The following is a 14,357-nucleotide window of genomic DNA, read 5'->3' as shown; positions in this document are numbered from 1 at the left end:
GAGAGCATTCTTCATAAGAAATGTGTGTGTGTGTGTGTGTGTGTGAGTGTGTGTGTGTGTGTGTGTGTGTGTGTGTGCGTGCGCGTGTGTATGTGTGCGTTTGGCTGACGATGATGTAGTGCTGCCGACAGGTACAATACTAAGAAACCCTTTTCACACATGTAGGATGCAACAATCCTGGCTTGGGTTTTCGCCGTTCACACAGTTCCACTCTTTTCACACATGAAGCGACTGTTCTGGATAGATTAGCTTCTCTTCTCACTACGGCGGCAGCACAGCAGGAAAACATTGGTGGTTTTGAAAGTAATGACACCAACACAGAGGAGCGTTCTCGGTTATTTCTGCAGCCCGCTCCAGTGAGGGATTTAAAAGTCGCAGGCAAATGGCCGAGTGTTGCTTCGGCACTGCACTCAGATATCAAATCTCGCAATGCAACGGTGAATCCTCTCCTCAATTTTGAAAATTAACAAGAAATCTCAGATGAGTTTTAAGCTTTAGTTCAAGTCCTTTCACACTCAAATGATGTTGGTTCTGTAGGTGAAGCAGTTTTTCCTGGACTGAAGTTAATTTTAAAGCAAGAAAACTTTGATTGTGTTGTGCAAGTAGAATGCAATTTTCTGAGGCGGATTTCTAAGGGATTTTTTTTTACCCTGCTTTGCAACAACAAAGAAAATATTCAAGGAGACGACAGCTTAAATATATATCTCTTGGAACAAAATTGCAGCTGGAATTGGTTTAGCCACAGTATTTCATTTACAGAATGGCTTATTTAATGGATTTTATTCCCCTCTGCATTTACATGATAATTAAATGTTTCATTTATGACACTGCTGTGGCACAGGGATTCACAACTATATTTAGACAGTATATGAATTATATATAGATATATAATTGTGTATGCACATGTATATGCTGTGTATGAACATCCATATAATTGTTGTGCCTGCAGTATCCGTTCACATCCTCACTTTAGAGTTACAGAAACGTTACGAGCTCCTCTTCAGATCATACTGCCGACAAGCGAACTGCCCTGAACATTTATGGAGTTAAGTGCATGTGTTAAAGCATCTTTACAGTTCTGTGGAGACACTAAGAAATGCGCCGACACTGCTGTAGTCACTCAGGCTCCTCAGTGGGTAGAACAAGAGAAGGAGAATGGCAGAGTGAGAGTTAGCGTGAAAGCAAAGTTAAAAAGAAGTTAAGTAAAAAGGAAAGGTGCTATGAATTGTATATTCATAGTTGCAGCATGTTTTTGAAGTCATAAAAATGTCTTTTCTGACTGGAACTCAAGGTCTAATCATGTCGAACGTTTCAGTACATCTTATGTAGCAATATATTATCATTTGAACTGAGTATAAGAATGTTTCCATTTGCGACTGGAAGTAAATCTTAATGTTAAAAAGTGAGAGTTAGGTAAGAACGTGCAGCGACAGATCTGTTGTGATATGTTTGATAAATGACAATAACACAACGCCAAACACTGGAATTGGCCCTGTTGTCTCGATTCAGGTGGGATCTTTTTCCAATTTTAAAATATAGGCCTCCTTCATGCAGCTTGACCCTCCTGCCCCAGGCTCAGTGAGGAGGGAGACAGCAGCCTGCCCCTGGATGTAGGTGATGCCCTCGGCAGAGAGAGCTCAGCCACCTACCTCCTCCCTGCATAGAGCATCAAACCCAGCAGTTCCTTGATGAGGCCCTCCAGCAGCCTCTGGGAGGCCACCGCAAGTCTGTCGGTACAGGGGAAGAGAGACAGAGAGGGAATACGAGTAAAGAGAGAGCGAGAGTAAGGAGAAGAAGGGGAAGCAACAGAGACAACAGAAGAGAGGTGATGCTGTTTTTCCTCTTCTTCCTCTCTTTTCTTCTCCATTTTATCTCCAATCCCGTCCACCACTCTCTCTTCAGGGAGGTGTTCACCCGCAGCTTCTCCAGTGGTGCAGTTGAAGTTAATTGTCTTGCTCAGTTGAACCTCAGCAGTGAAATCAAAGTTTTTTTTGGGCCTGAGAGCTGCTAAACTTGCAACCCCCAGGACTCAAAAGTTCGCCACTGACGACCTTGTGCCAGACATCCAAGGATATGCCCACAGGTACTGTGGTAGTGCCTCACCCTGTCAGAGCCAAGTTGGATCCACCTTGGGGCCTCAGCAGATCAGTCTTGTTCCAGAACATCCCATGGAGGCTTGATCAGATTGGGATCAGGGATATTGGGAGGTCGGATCAACGCCTTGAGCAGTTTTTGTGGTGTTGCAGGGCGCATTGTGTCATGAGAGGAAGTACTTGGTGTTCTTGGTCTGTAGCGGTATTTTGGTAGATGGTGCGGGTCAAGTGACATCCACATGATTGCCAGGATTCAAGGTTTCCCAACAGAGCATTGCATTGTAACAAGATGATACTAAAATACAACAATTATGATTAGAGTTATGTTTAAGCTCTCACAGTCTATGATTAAGGACGGATCATGGTCTTAATTTGACAGACAAAAAAGCCACAGTGAGTTGAAGCAGCAGGAACTTGTTCACGCTATTGACATTTAACTGATACCACAAACTTTTCCTGTCGTTATCCAAAGTGCTTTTTGTTTCCTAAACCAAACTCTGGTCTCTGTTGTCAAAGGTTTCCATAGGGTCAGACTGCAGACCATTCAGTCACCACTTTGTTTCTGTTCTGTCTCCGTCTCCCTCTTCCTCTCCTCAGCTGTTTACTTTCTTATTCTCGTCCTCGTCTCCTTCACTTCTGTTTGATCCGTCTTCTTTGTTCCTTTTGTTTATCTTTTTCTCACCGCTCTCCTCTCATCCTCTTCTCCACTTTGTCCTCCATATTATTGTTTTGCTTCCTTTTTTCTCATTCTCTTCTGAGAGGTGCAGTGTTTACAACACACACACATCTCACCTGGGGTGTTCACATTCATGTCCGAATACAAATATCAGCATCGTGCTGCTCCCTCAGCTTCATCTAACTGCCAGATCGCTTTAATATAAATATGTAAACATACCGCAGTGTGTAACAGAAAGTGTCTGGGTTCACCTGTCTGTATAATTGCTGTGTATTTTCATTCCTCTGTGCCGGCGACAGCCGTGGCCTGAGGCATTATGTTTACAGGCTATCCGTCTGAATCTTGTGAACGTGATATCTCAAACGCCACGAGGGAATTTCTTTATTATCATTTTTTTTTTACAAATGTTCACTCAGACGCAAGGATGAACTGATTTTGGTGGCCAAAGGTCAAAGGTCAAGGTCCCTGAGACCTCACAAAACACAATTTTTTTGGCCATAACGCAATAATTCATACAATAATTCAGGAAAAAATTATGACATACGAATTTCTAATAGGATAAAATGATGATATCGTGACATTTGATATCCCAAAGGTCAGAGATGGTGTGGAGGCAAACAACCCTGGTGTGGTTATTCTAGTTGGTCTGAGCCTGGTTTTCGTGGTTTCCAACTTTTAGTCCAAGTTTGAGGAATGTTCTTTGTTTCAGCCTGATGATGCCCCTATGCACAAAGTCAGGTCCATGAAGAAATAGTTTCTGTGTTTCTTGTGGAAGAACTTCACACAGCACTGACCTCCACACCAACACCTTTGTGATGAATGGGAACAAAGACTGTGGGCTTAGCGCCCTTACTCTTACTGATGAATGGGAGCAACTCCCAGCAGACAGATGGCGAACTCTGATGCAAAGCCAAAAGAGTGGAGGCTGTTAAGGACGGATTATTTGTGATGGGGCCAACGGAGTCTCAAATATGTGGCTTAGTGAAAGAGAAAATGCAATAAAACAAATCTGAATTTTATCCAGATGTGAGACACTTAAAATGTGTAAATGGGGTCAATAACCTGTGGCTGTAGTATCTGGGTGTCCACAGACTTTGCTCACACACTTTTGACCATGTCATGTTAAAGTTAGAGTGTCAGGTGGCAGTCACAGTTTAGAAACAGTAGTTGGAAGCAGCATTAGACGTGAGTTTTTTTTGTTGTTTGTGTCTGTTTCCTGGTTTTGCGTCATCACTGATCTCAGTACATTTTGCTTGGAGCCTCTGGCTGTTCTCTTCAGTGTAGCGTCTGGGGAGAAGCAGTTTGTGTGAGTGTCTGAAAAGAGTGTGTGTGTGTGTGCAAGTGTGTGTGTTAGCGTTATTGTAAGCTGCTTCGCGGGGAGGAAAAGGAGTTGTTTCTCTTTCATGCATTCTCTCTTCTGCACGTTGCCGTTTGTTTACCTGGATCGCCTTTAAGATAAGCTCCCTTTAATACTTGTCTCCTTCAAGATCATGTTCAGTATATTAAGTGTGTGCTGCTGCTTGGTTGAGTGTGTGTGGGGGAGAATGTGAATATAGGTGTGAAGATGATATCAAGGCCATTCATCACTGCTGTATAAAAAGTGAAGCTTTTATGTCGTCTGCAGGTTAAAAACTATATTAGCTTTCAACTTGGACCTTTTATTGGACAATTCGTCTGATCTAAGCACTTTAAATATGATGAACCTGATCCAGTTTCACTACATCTTAACTGACGTCCTGCTCACATCACTTACTGTTGCTATGCTTTCATTTCTAGCACAGCATTTAGACAGTTTACACTAAAAACAGTTGCAGGACAAAATAAAAGTAATTTTTGGAATAATACGTCCTTGATTTCTGACAAATGTAGACAACAACAGCAGGCTTCTCATTTCAAGCTGGCAGTTTTCTTCGATAGCAGATTGTTATGAGCTATACCTAGCTCGCTAATTAAGTTAATGTAGCTCAATAATTTGGGTGAAAAGGCAGTCTCCGGCTGACTTTTTAATGTTTCCAGCTGACTTGGTTTAGAGCGGGATCCCAAAGGGGTGTTAAAATGTACTTAATAGCTAAATAGGACTATGTGATGTCATGGTAAAAGATTGAGGCTAAAGCTGCATGTCCCATCCAAGTCAGCATCCATGTATGTTAAAAAAAAAAACAGCATTGGTCTCGAGTCCTTCACTCCATTTTGTGACAGTGTTAGCTCATTAAAGATGGGAAGAGCAGAGCCTCCATAACGAGTTTTGGCTGACAAAGACAATAACAGGAGTGCTGTTTGGAAATCCTTCACATTTTAGGAAAAGGAACAAGGAAAGGCAAAGGATACAAGCATGTCCATATGCAAGCTACAGAGTAGTGCTAACACTAGAAAAGAAAAGAAAAGAAAAGAAAAGAAAAGAAAAGAAAAGAAAAGAATCAGAAGGAAAAAACACACATAATGAATTTTGAGAGGTTGGTGACAGCTCCAAATTCAACATCAGTGAAGTAATAAACAAGATGACTCAGTAAACTGCTCTTGATAAGTGTGTTGCCGTGTTGTTGGTCCATCAAAAGCCAATTCTCAAAGCTACGCTAATCCCCTTCAGAGCCATCAGGCCTCAGGAATCTCAGACAGCAGTTTCAGCTAAGAGGTAAATACTTAAACACACAGTACACAAGCCTTTTTATATTTCTTCTTAAATGAATAAATGAATGAGTGGTGTGATATTTTTATTATTATATTTATTTTTATTTTCTCGAAGTTAGAAATTCCAGTATTACAACAGCACTATCCATTTGTAAATGATACATTCATGGCCTGCGGCGTGTAGTCAGGCTTTCTAGGCTGTGATTTGACAGTTGCTGTTCAGCGTGTGACCAAGTGAAAACTGATCAATACGAAAAACTTGTTGTTAATAGGACCTTAAAGGTGCTATATGTAAGAACTGGCCACATGTCGACTTTATACTTATACTATATATTAGGGGCAGCATGACACCAGCAGGTTAGGTTGTCCGCCCTTGTTGTAACAACCAATCCTCAGTGTCTCCCATAGGTCTTCATAAGCTTTCACTAAATAGTCAACGTTAGCATTAACAGCTACAAGAAACGTTGTGAGTTCAGCACAAACTTCATCCATTTTACTCACCAGGTGCTGCAGCAACACCGATGTTAAAGTTTATTTTGCTTCTGTTTCAGTCACTTCTTTTCTTTGCCCCCAAACATGGTTTCTTGCCGGGAGTGGGTGGTCGTAGTTGTGGTTCAGCCATCGTTGTATACCGTATCATTCTTTGGCCACCTGTCCTTAAATAGCCTAACTGGGATCAGTTTTAACTGGTTAGCATGCTAACTTCAGTTGACATCTCTGCAACAGAAGATGTGTTTGACACAACATCAAAGCTGATATTTCTCTGCATTCATTTGATCATTTGAGTTAATTTTGATTGTTTTAAACCAAATTTAATACAAAGTACTCATACTCATTTTAAATAAACTCAACTCAGTGCAACATTTTGACTATTTTTTACAGAAGTTGGGCCTCATGTAAAAAATCTATTTGTGCAGGATAAATTGGTCAGTGTGTGTCTGTCCTTGACATGTGATAAGCAAGACACCACAGACTTGAATTTGATGATTCTTAAGGGGGTCGTGCATCAAGCTGCTTTGGCATTTTCAAAATTACTGTGTTTGGCCCAAGGTGGGAGCGGCAATTACCTGGCAAACATTTTAATAACCAGTCATATCTCACACACTGCTGGGGGGAATAAAACAGAACTTGGAGCACATATCCAACCATCCAAGGCGAGCTCTACAAATTTGTCTCCGGGGCCAACAGTTTGCAACATATTGGATTTTCCACTGTTTTGAGTTCCTTTTAAAAAACAGTTTGCCCCCAGGTGTTTTTATTCCAAATTAATTTACTGATCACTGCAGGACTCAATGCCTCATTTATGCCTTTCTCCAAATACGGGATCCAACAAATATATAAATGAAAAGAGAAGAGCATAACAAAACCATACAGCTTCTTTTATATTGTTACATAACAGACTTGAAACGGATTTGTTCCAGACAAAGAACAAAAGGCAGTTTCCAACTCCTTAACAGGAAGAATATAATGAACCGCAGTTCACTGTAAACTCAGGAATTTGTCACCCCCAACATTTGCGAGGTGTAGCATCATTTCAACACAGTGACACTGCTACTTGACAGCAATGCTTTTAATCCTCTGTAGAGGTGCACTTAATGCTTCTCTGTGCAAGATTTTTATGTAAAAATGCACCTGTCACCTTAACCTTTTATGTTAATCACTACGTGGAGCTGCAGTACAGAAGAACATCCTATTCTCACTGAGACCCTATTTTCCGGTGCAGGATAAGATAACTGGCAGGTAATCTGCTCATCTTCTCTGCCCATCAGGCAGCGTAGGAGCAAATTACAAAAGTGTCTAAAATAGAAGCATGTGAGTGCTCTAACCCAGTGGCTCCTAACCTTTTTAGCTTGTGTCAATACCTCTAATCGCACACGTGATTGTGGATATAAGTGACTTTTTCCTTTTGAGATTGTTTCATCTGAAGTACGATGTCAAATATATCCCATGTTTCATAAGAAAAAACAAGACTCATGACTAAAGGAGACAAAAGTAGAGGAAAGTCATGAAAAATGAACTTCAGAAACCTCAAGTGTCCTGACCAGACACCAGGATAAAGACGTCACTTGTAGGTTTTTAGACTGATCAAAATTCAGCCTCAAGTCTCACTTGACTTCGGGTCAGGCAGGAAAACATCTGGCTCAGTACCAACAACATTTTCTACCTCGCTATCATCAAGAACACGCGGACGTATTTCCTTCTCTTCCTTCTTTCTTTCTGATGCGTGTATAAAACACTGCTGTTTCTAAAGCACGTGTCTGTGTTTGTTTTTCAGAATATCCCAGCGCTGCCTTGCGGTAAAGCCCTCTACTCCTACGAAGGCAAAGAACCAGGCGATCTCCAGTTTTCCAAGGGTGACATCATCATCCTGCGACGCAAGGTGGATGACAACTGGTACCACGGCGAGCTCAACGGTTGTCATGGTTTCTTGCCCGCGAGTTACATCCAGCTGCTGCGTCCGCTGAGCCAAACTCCACCGCAGGGCAAAGCTCTGTACGACTTCGAGGTCAAAGATAAAGACCAGGACAAAGACTGTCTGGCCTTCAGCAAGGTAACACACATACACGCACATGCACACAGTGTACACACACGTTGAACTGAGGACACTGTTCTTATACCAGACACAGGATGAAAACGTAATATAAAAATACAGACAGGCTGCGTGGATGTACTCACAATTAGGTTGGTACTTTGTAGGACACTAACAGTTTATCACTACTGACTCTAATCTTTAGAGTGTGAAACACAGCAACTTTAAACAGGATAAGAAGTTCATGTTCTTCTCTTTGCCTCCCGAAGGACCTGAACTTTTCTCTATTTACTCCATATTTTGCTTGTGTCCCATTTTTTTTTATTTTGGAGGTAAACTCATTCACATCAGAATGAGTGCCTGCAGCAAATTCAGATCAAATCTTCAGGCTCCTGCTGCTAAAAAACTACCACTGACAGGAGGTAGTGTAGTGTGTTAAGTAGTGGTCATGGAGAAGCATACAGAAATGGCCTCCCCAACCTCTCCTTCATAGGACCATACTCAGACTGAAAGAGACACAGTGTCTCTTTGCAGTCATTTTGTTTGTCTTTGAAAAAGTTTTGTGTCCCTTTGTATTTTTCTTTTGTCTCTTTGTGGTACTTTCACATCTCGTCTGAGTTGTTTTTTGTCCCTTCTTGGTACTTTTGTGTCTCTGTGTTAGTTTTGTGTCTCTTCTTGGTACTTTTGTGTCTCTTTGTGGTACCTTTGCATCTCTGTTGTTATTTTGTGTCTCCTTGAAGATCTCTTTTGTCTCCTTGTGGTAGTTTTATGTCTCTTTGTAGTACTTTTGTGTCTCTGTAGTCGTTTTGTGTCTCTTTGTGGTACCTTTGTATCTCTGCTGTTATTTTGCGTCTCGACGTGGTATGTGTGTCTGTCGTTTGTGGCTCTTTGTGGCTAAAATCTGAACAGGCCTTTCTCTTTTGTGTTACTTAGCTTATACGTTTCTTGAGCTGGTAACAAGAGAAACTCTCACCATCAGTTGCATAATATTACACCAAGAAGAGGAATATAATCTGAGTACTATCTCGTTTCACTTGAGCGCAGTGTAAGTTCATATGCCAAGTTATGTTTCGTTACATTTTTTGGAGATGTTTGTATCCCAGTGTTTTCCTTTATTGTGCATCTACATTGTTTCTGATTTTAAAACTGAGCTTGACACATGAATACTGTTAAATGAGAGGGATTTTAGCTCAGCGGCTCTGATATGAGGTAATTTAAGGGTGGAGATAATTTACAGCAGCAGCTGTGGCCTGTTTCAGGATCACTACCAGTCTACTCTGACCATGAGGACTTTAAGAAGGCATTTTCCCCATGACTGATATTTTTGAAATGAAGATGCTGCAAGTGATACTTTGTGCTTGTGCTCAAATTCTTCAATGTTTAAGCCAAGAAGTCAGAAGAAATAAAACAAGCCCCAGTTGTTTTACAGTTGGATCGATAGAACCCTAAAACAAAATCTGCACCACCACGAAAGTGAAATACTATAAAGTCGATTTACTGTTTCATACTAATACAGTTTTATTGTGGAGTACAGCTCCTTGAGGGAGGCTGAGAAGAACACTCCTTTACAGTGGAGTGATGCATGCAGCTCTTTGCTGTCATTTAAGATTATGATTATTATTAATCATGTAATACTTGACTTCTTATATGTTGTACTGTGTACTGAGCTTGTTTTACTACCTGAACTACTACCTGACGAGATGTTATCAGGGAGGAACATCCATAGATCGCTTCGATCCCTTTTTGACCAAAGCGAACCAGCACCAAGGTGATCATGTGTCCTCTCGGTTCTTAATGAGCAAGACCCAAAGTTGTTACATTGAAATATATTCAGTCTAATCCTTTATGGTAGGGTCTGTGTGCCAATATGTCCAATACGGGAAGGGATCAGAGGGGGCTCTGATCATGTAGTGCGTTTAAGTTTGAAAAAAATGGCGTGTATTTCGGCTCTTTCTTGACCAAGGCTGCTTTTTTAATTAGCGGAGCATCATGCTGCTGCTTTGTGCTGGTGTGTCCCTCTATATTTTGATCTGTTTAAGTCAATTACATTCAGGATTTAGACTAATTATCCTCGCCTCTGATTGTTTGGAAATGCATTTGTGTTTTGAGGTGGATGACAGCAGGGGTTGACGTTCTGAAACCGTCCCCATTTGTCATAGCATGACTAAAATGATACTTTCTAAAAGGGTGGAGATTATGACAAGATGAGGAGAACTGTCCTTCAGCAGTTTGAATCAAGGTTGGGTTTGATGTAAACAGTAATTTCTATTCCGTGTACTGCTCTGTTCCTCTAAGCTTATCATTTTGTTCCTGCTGTTACACAGACTCATTTGTGCTGGGAGTGAACGCTCGACACAATCACTCTGTCTCTGTACTCTGAGTGTGTCTGTAGAGACAGATTATTAAATTACACTGTACTGTACACGTCTCTGTAGGTGTTTTAAGACTGATTGCAGCCATGCAAAGCATCGTCATACTGTGCGTACCTTGGCTCAAACACGCTGCACTCGACACAAGATCAACAGATAATGATTAGACGTTCATATATTCTGTGTTTTAAGGGATAAACTAATCGACAGGTTAAAGATTGAAAGTCGCACAGAGCCAAACAGTACTGCAAACATTCATGCCCCCGTGGTGTGCTGAGTGCGTGTTGTCATGCAGAACCAGTGTGTGTGATATTGTTTTCTCAGTGTGAGAGGTAATTACTCAGTATGACTAATACACAGTCATTTACCAGCATTATCACTTCCGTCCCTAATGGTCTTACCACGACCTTCGAATTCATGTGAGGAGACAAAGCAGCAGAGGGAGAAATACTTTCATGATGAAGTCTGTGTGTGTGTGTGTGTGTGTGTGTGTGTGTGTGTATGTGGTGAACAAGGAGCATAATATGTTCGAATGAGTGTCAGATGTAATATTGCTGAGAATATTATTCAATAAAATAGAGTATATTATATCAAACCCTATGGAACTGCAGTAACCACAAGTCATACTTGAGTACAAGTGAAGATATCATGTTAAAATATTAATTTGGAATAGTACTTGAGTAAAAGTCTTCAAGTACCTGATATTAAATGTACTCAAGTATCAAAAGTACAAGTAAAAAGTACATTCTGCATATATTTACATGTATGTATGTATGTATACTGTGTTTTTTTTAATCTGATTATCGATAAAATCAACAATTATACATCATCTACAAAGTAACTAGTGACTAAAGTTATCAAATAAAATTTGCCTCCAAAATGTAGTGATGTAGAAGTATCAAGTAGCTGAAAATGAAAATACTAAAAGTAACTTAAAATTGAGTAAATGTTACTTAGTTATATCACTATATACAGCATGCCTGTAATACATGTAAGTTTATTTCTACATCTGAAACAATGTGTGTGTTTGATATTAAGGATTGGGTTGGATTACTTTGAAACGTAATCAGTTACTAATTACAAATAACATGCCAATTTTTGTCATTTGTAACATAATCTATTGAAATACAAAGAAAAATGCAATGTAAACTAAATACTTTCCGGTTTCTTCAAAACAACATTCAAACATTGCATATGTTCCACTTTATACTAAAAAGCAAAAGTTTGAGTTATTTTGTCTCAGTTTGAATGCAAATGAAATGCATCTTGCATATTCAGTATTGGCAGATGGTCAAATCAATTTAACCTCACAAAAACAGAACTGGCACAAACTACAGGTGCACTGTGTGTTTTCTACAACACGTGGGAGGCTGATTTAAGTTTGTGTTGCTGCTGTATTTAATCACACAAGTCCACATGGAGAGTTTACTCAAAATATTCATCTTCCATTCAGTGTAAATAAAAAGGAATACAGACTCCGTTATCCATTAATCATCACTAAGTGAGCACTTAGTGGAGCATTAGTTTTCATTAAAAAAAAAAAGCTTAATCATTCCAAATTTCTATATTTTAAAGACTTTGATAATAAAGATTCTCATCAAGTAACTACGATCAAATTACACATTCTTTTTAGAAAGTAATCTGCACCAATTATAGTTAAAATTCTTTATATTACATTATCCTGATTACTTGTTGATATTGTATGTCATTAAGCATGACTGTGGATTGGTGACAGGTTTACTCATAGATGCCTGTTTGCTCTGGTTGCTGAAGTTTAGATCCATTGAGAGGCTCTTTGCAAAAATATGCAGCGCACCCTGTGCTCAGTTCACAATACAGCTAAAGCAGACACATCAGTATTCATACAAAAGTGTCCTCCAGCTATCATCTTCATTCTTACACAGTTTCATCTTCACCAAACCAGTTTTAGCTTGAATTTTTCAAGATTTAAACCAAAACTATACACTGCTGCTGCAGAAGAGGGAAGCATTCAGCGATTGGCCACGTCAAAGTTAAAATTAAAGAAATATGGCTTTTTCAAATGGCTGAAAACACATACTAAGATAAGCAGCAAGACCTCATGAACTGAACTGAAAAGCAATGGATTGATTGACATTTGAAATAAAGGCAACATGAAGTTTCCTATAAATCCAAAAACATATGTATGCCTTGGAAAAGTGTTAGAGGCATATGGAAAGATCTTTCTTGGGCTGCAACACCAAGTTTTTTTTTCCAGAGCGATACAAAAAATAACTTAAAAGCTATTTGCACACACATGGTCTACCAACGGTGTGTATGTGCGTGGTTTCACTCATTTCCTCTCTGTCCAGGATGAGGTGCTGACTGTAATCAGGCGAGTGGATGAGAACTGGGCAGAAGGCATGCTGGGAGACAAGATTGGCATCTTCCCCATTCTCTACGTGGAGGTAAACACTCTACACACAAACACGCACACACACACGCACACTGACAGAAAAACTCTCACACATCAAGTTATCACTGAAAGAGCTGTAAAAGCGATGCTGCAGCAGAAACACCTGTATCACAGTGTTTTCATTTATCATAGTTTTACTTTAGAGAGCCGAGGCAGAAAACATTTTCCTCCTCGAGGTGAAAGTATACCCTGTCTGCATTCACAAGAAATAACATAAATCTTTTGTCTCTACGGGTGCAAATATAAACATTCACACTACTTTGATGATAAACTTATATATCCGTGCTGTTTGGCTCCCTCATCGTTCACAAGAGTGGAAACCAGCTTATTGAGATTCCTTTAGAGAAGGGCAGGGAAAAAAAGTAATTACACTATAGTTCAGTAATCAATCAGTATTACCTGGTTTCAAATATATTTGGAGTAAATGGTATTCTGAGCCAGTTTAACACGCTGCTGCTGTTCTGTAATCCATTACTTTTGTCTTGGTACGTGGTGAAAACACAGCTCTTGTCTGAGTTGATTGGCTGTTGTAATTAGTGATGTATTATATAGAGACGGACACTTTGAGCCTCGTTTTGAGATCAGGATGTAACAAAGGAGAGATTTGTTGTAGTCGGATCATTTTAGATGGTAACAATGTGTTCAAGTCTTACTGACTCAGCAGAAGCAATGAATGTTCAGACTAACCAGACAATGGTTCTCTTCTTTGCAGCTTAATTGTGATATAAGACAAGTCCAGAGATTCTTGTAGGTTTAACATTGCAAGTCTAATTAACTTATATTCAGAAGGTTTAGAAAAAGAGGAGCCTCAACTGTTGGTGACGCTGCCTGCCACCAGTACAAGATGGAGAGAAATACACAGCTTTTATGCTTCATTAAATTGATCTCAACCTTTTGTGATGTTGATTTTAGGGTCCGACTGATTATCAGATCTGATATTCAGCATTTTTGAGATCATCGGTCTTCTTTTTATTTGTCTTTTTGGCCGATTGCCGATAAAATATTACAATTTAAAATGCGTGGAGTGAATGTAGTGGAGTAAAAAGTACAATATTTGCCTTCAAATTTAGTGGAAGGGAAGTATAAAGTAGCTTAAAAGGGAAATACTCAAGTAAAGCACAAGTACCTCAAAATTGTACACAAGTACAGAACTTTTCTTTTGTTCTTAGTTGAAAATTTTGACAACATTTTCATTTTTACAGTTCCAAATATTGCCATCTGTCTCAATGATTACTAATAATCAGTATCGACCCTAAAAAAACAAAACAAAATGTGTTTTTTAATCTCTAGTTGATAAACAGACACTTTATTGATCCCAAGGGATATTCAAACATATAATAAAAGAGTATAAAAAAGAAAATGTGAGCAAGAATTTAGATTATGAACAGCTGTTGTTGTTTATTTTATCTCTCTTGTCAATGTGTTTGCAGTTGGTCTAAATGGGTTACTCTGCTTTCCAACCCGCTTTTAAAACCCTCCTGCTGAGTTCTGACCTCGGCTGTACAGAGTTTGTCGGACGCTGTCTGACTTTGGTATGAAAGAGTGAATACACATTTAATGTTCCCAGTCAAATAACAGCTTTATGGTGTGTTCTTGTATATCTAACTGCATTCAGGTTCCAGGTGTT

The 14,357-nt window shown here is 39.6% G+C and overlaps 1 protein-coding gene across 1 annotated transcript in view; it reads left to right on the top strand.

Moving 5' to 3' along the window:
* The window catches only part of LOC141002679 (E3 ubiquitin-protein ligase SH3RF3-like), a 109,346-nt gene that overhangs the window by 60,763 nt on the left and 34,226 nt on the right, over positions 1 to 14,357 (top strand). The window contains exons 2-3 of the mRNA XM_073474056.1: positions 7,673 to 7,948; positions 12,627 to 12,722. Coding sequence (XP_073330157.1) covers positions 7,673 to 7,948; positions 12,627 to 12,722 — 372 coding nt within the window. The remainder of the gene's footprint in view (positions 1 to 7,672; positions 7,949 to 12,626; positions 12,723 to 14,357) is intronic.

This window comes from Pagrus major, chromosome 9 (genome assembly GCF_040436345.1).
Source record: "Pagrus major chromosome 9, Pma_NU_1.0".
NCBI lineage: Eukaryota > Metazoa > Chordata > Actinopteri > Spariformes > Sparidae > Pagrus > Pagrus major.
The sequence above is the reverse complement of the archived record's forward strand: the minus strand, read 5'-3'. Positions and strand labels throughout refer to the sequence as shown.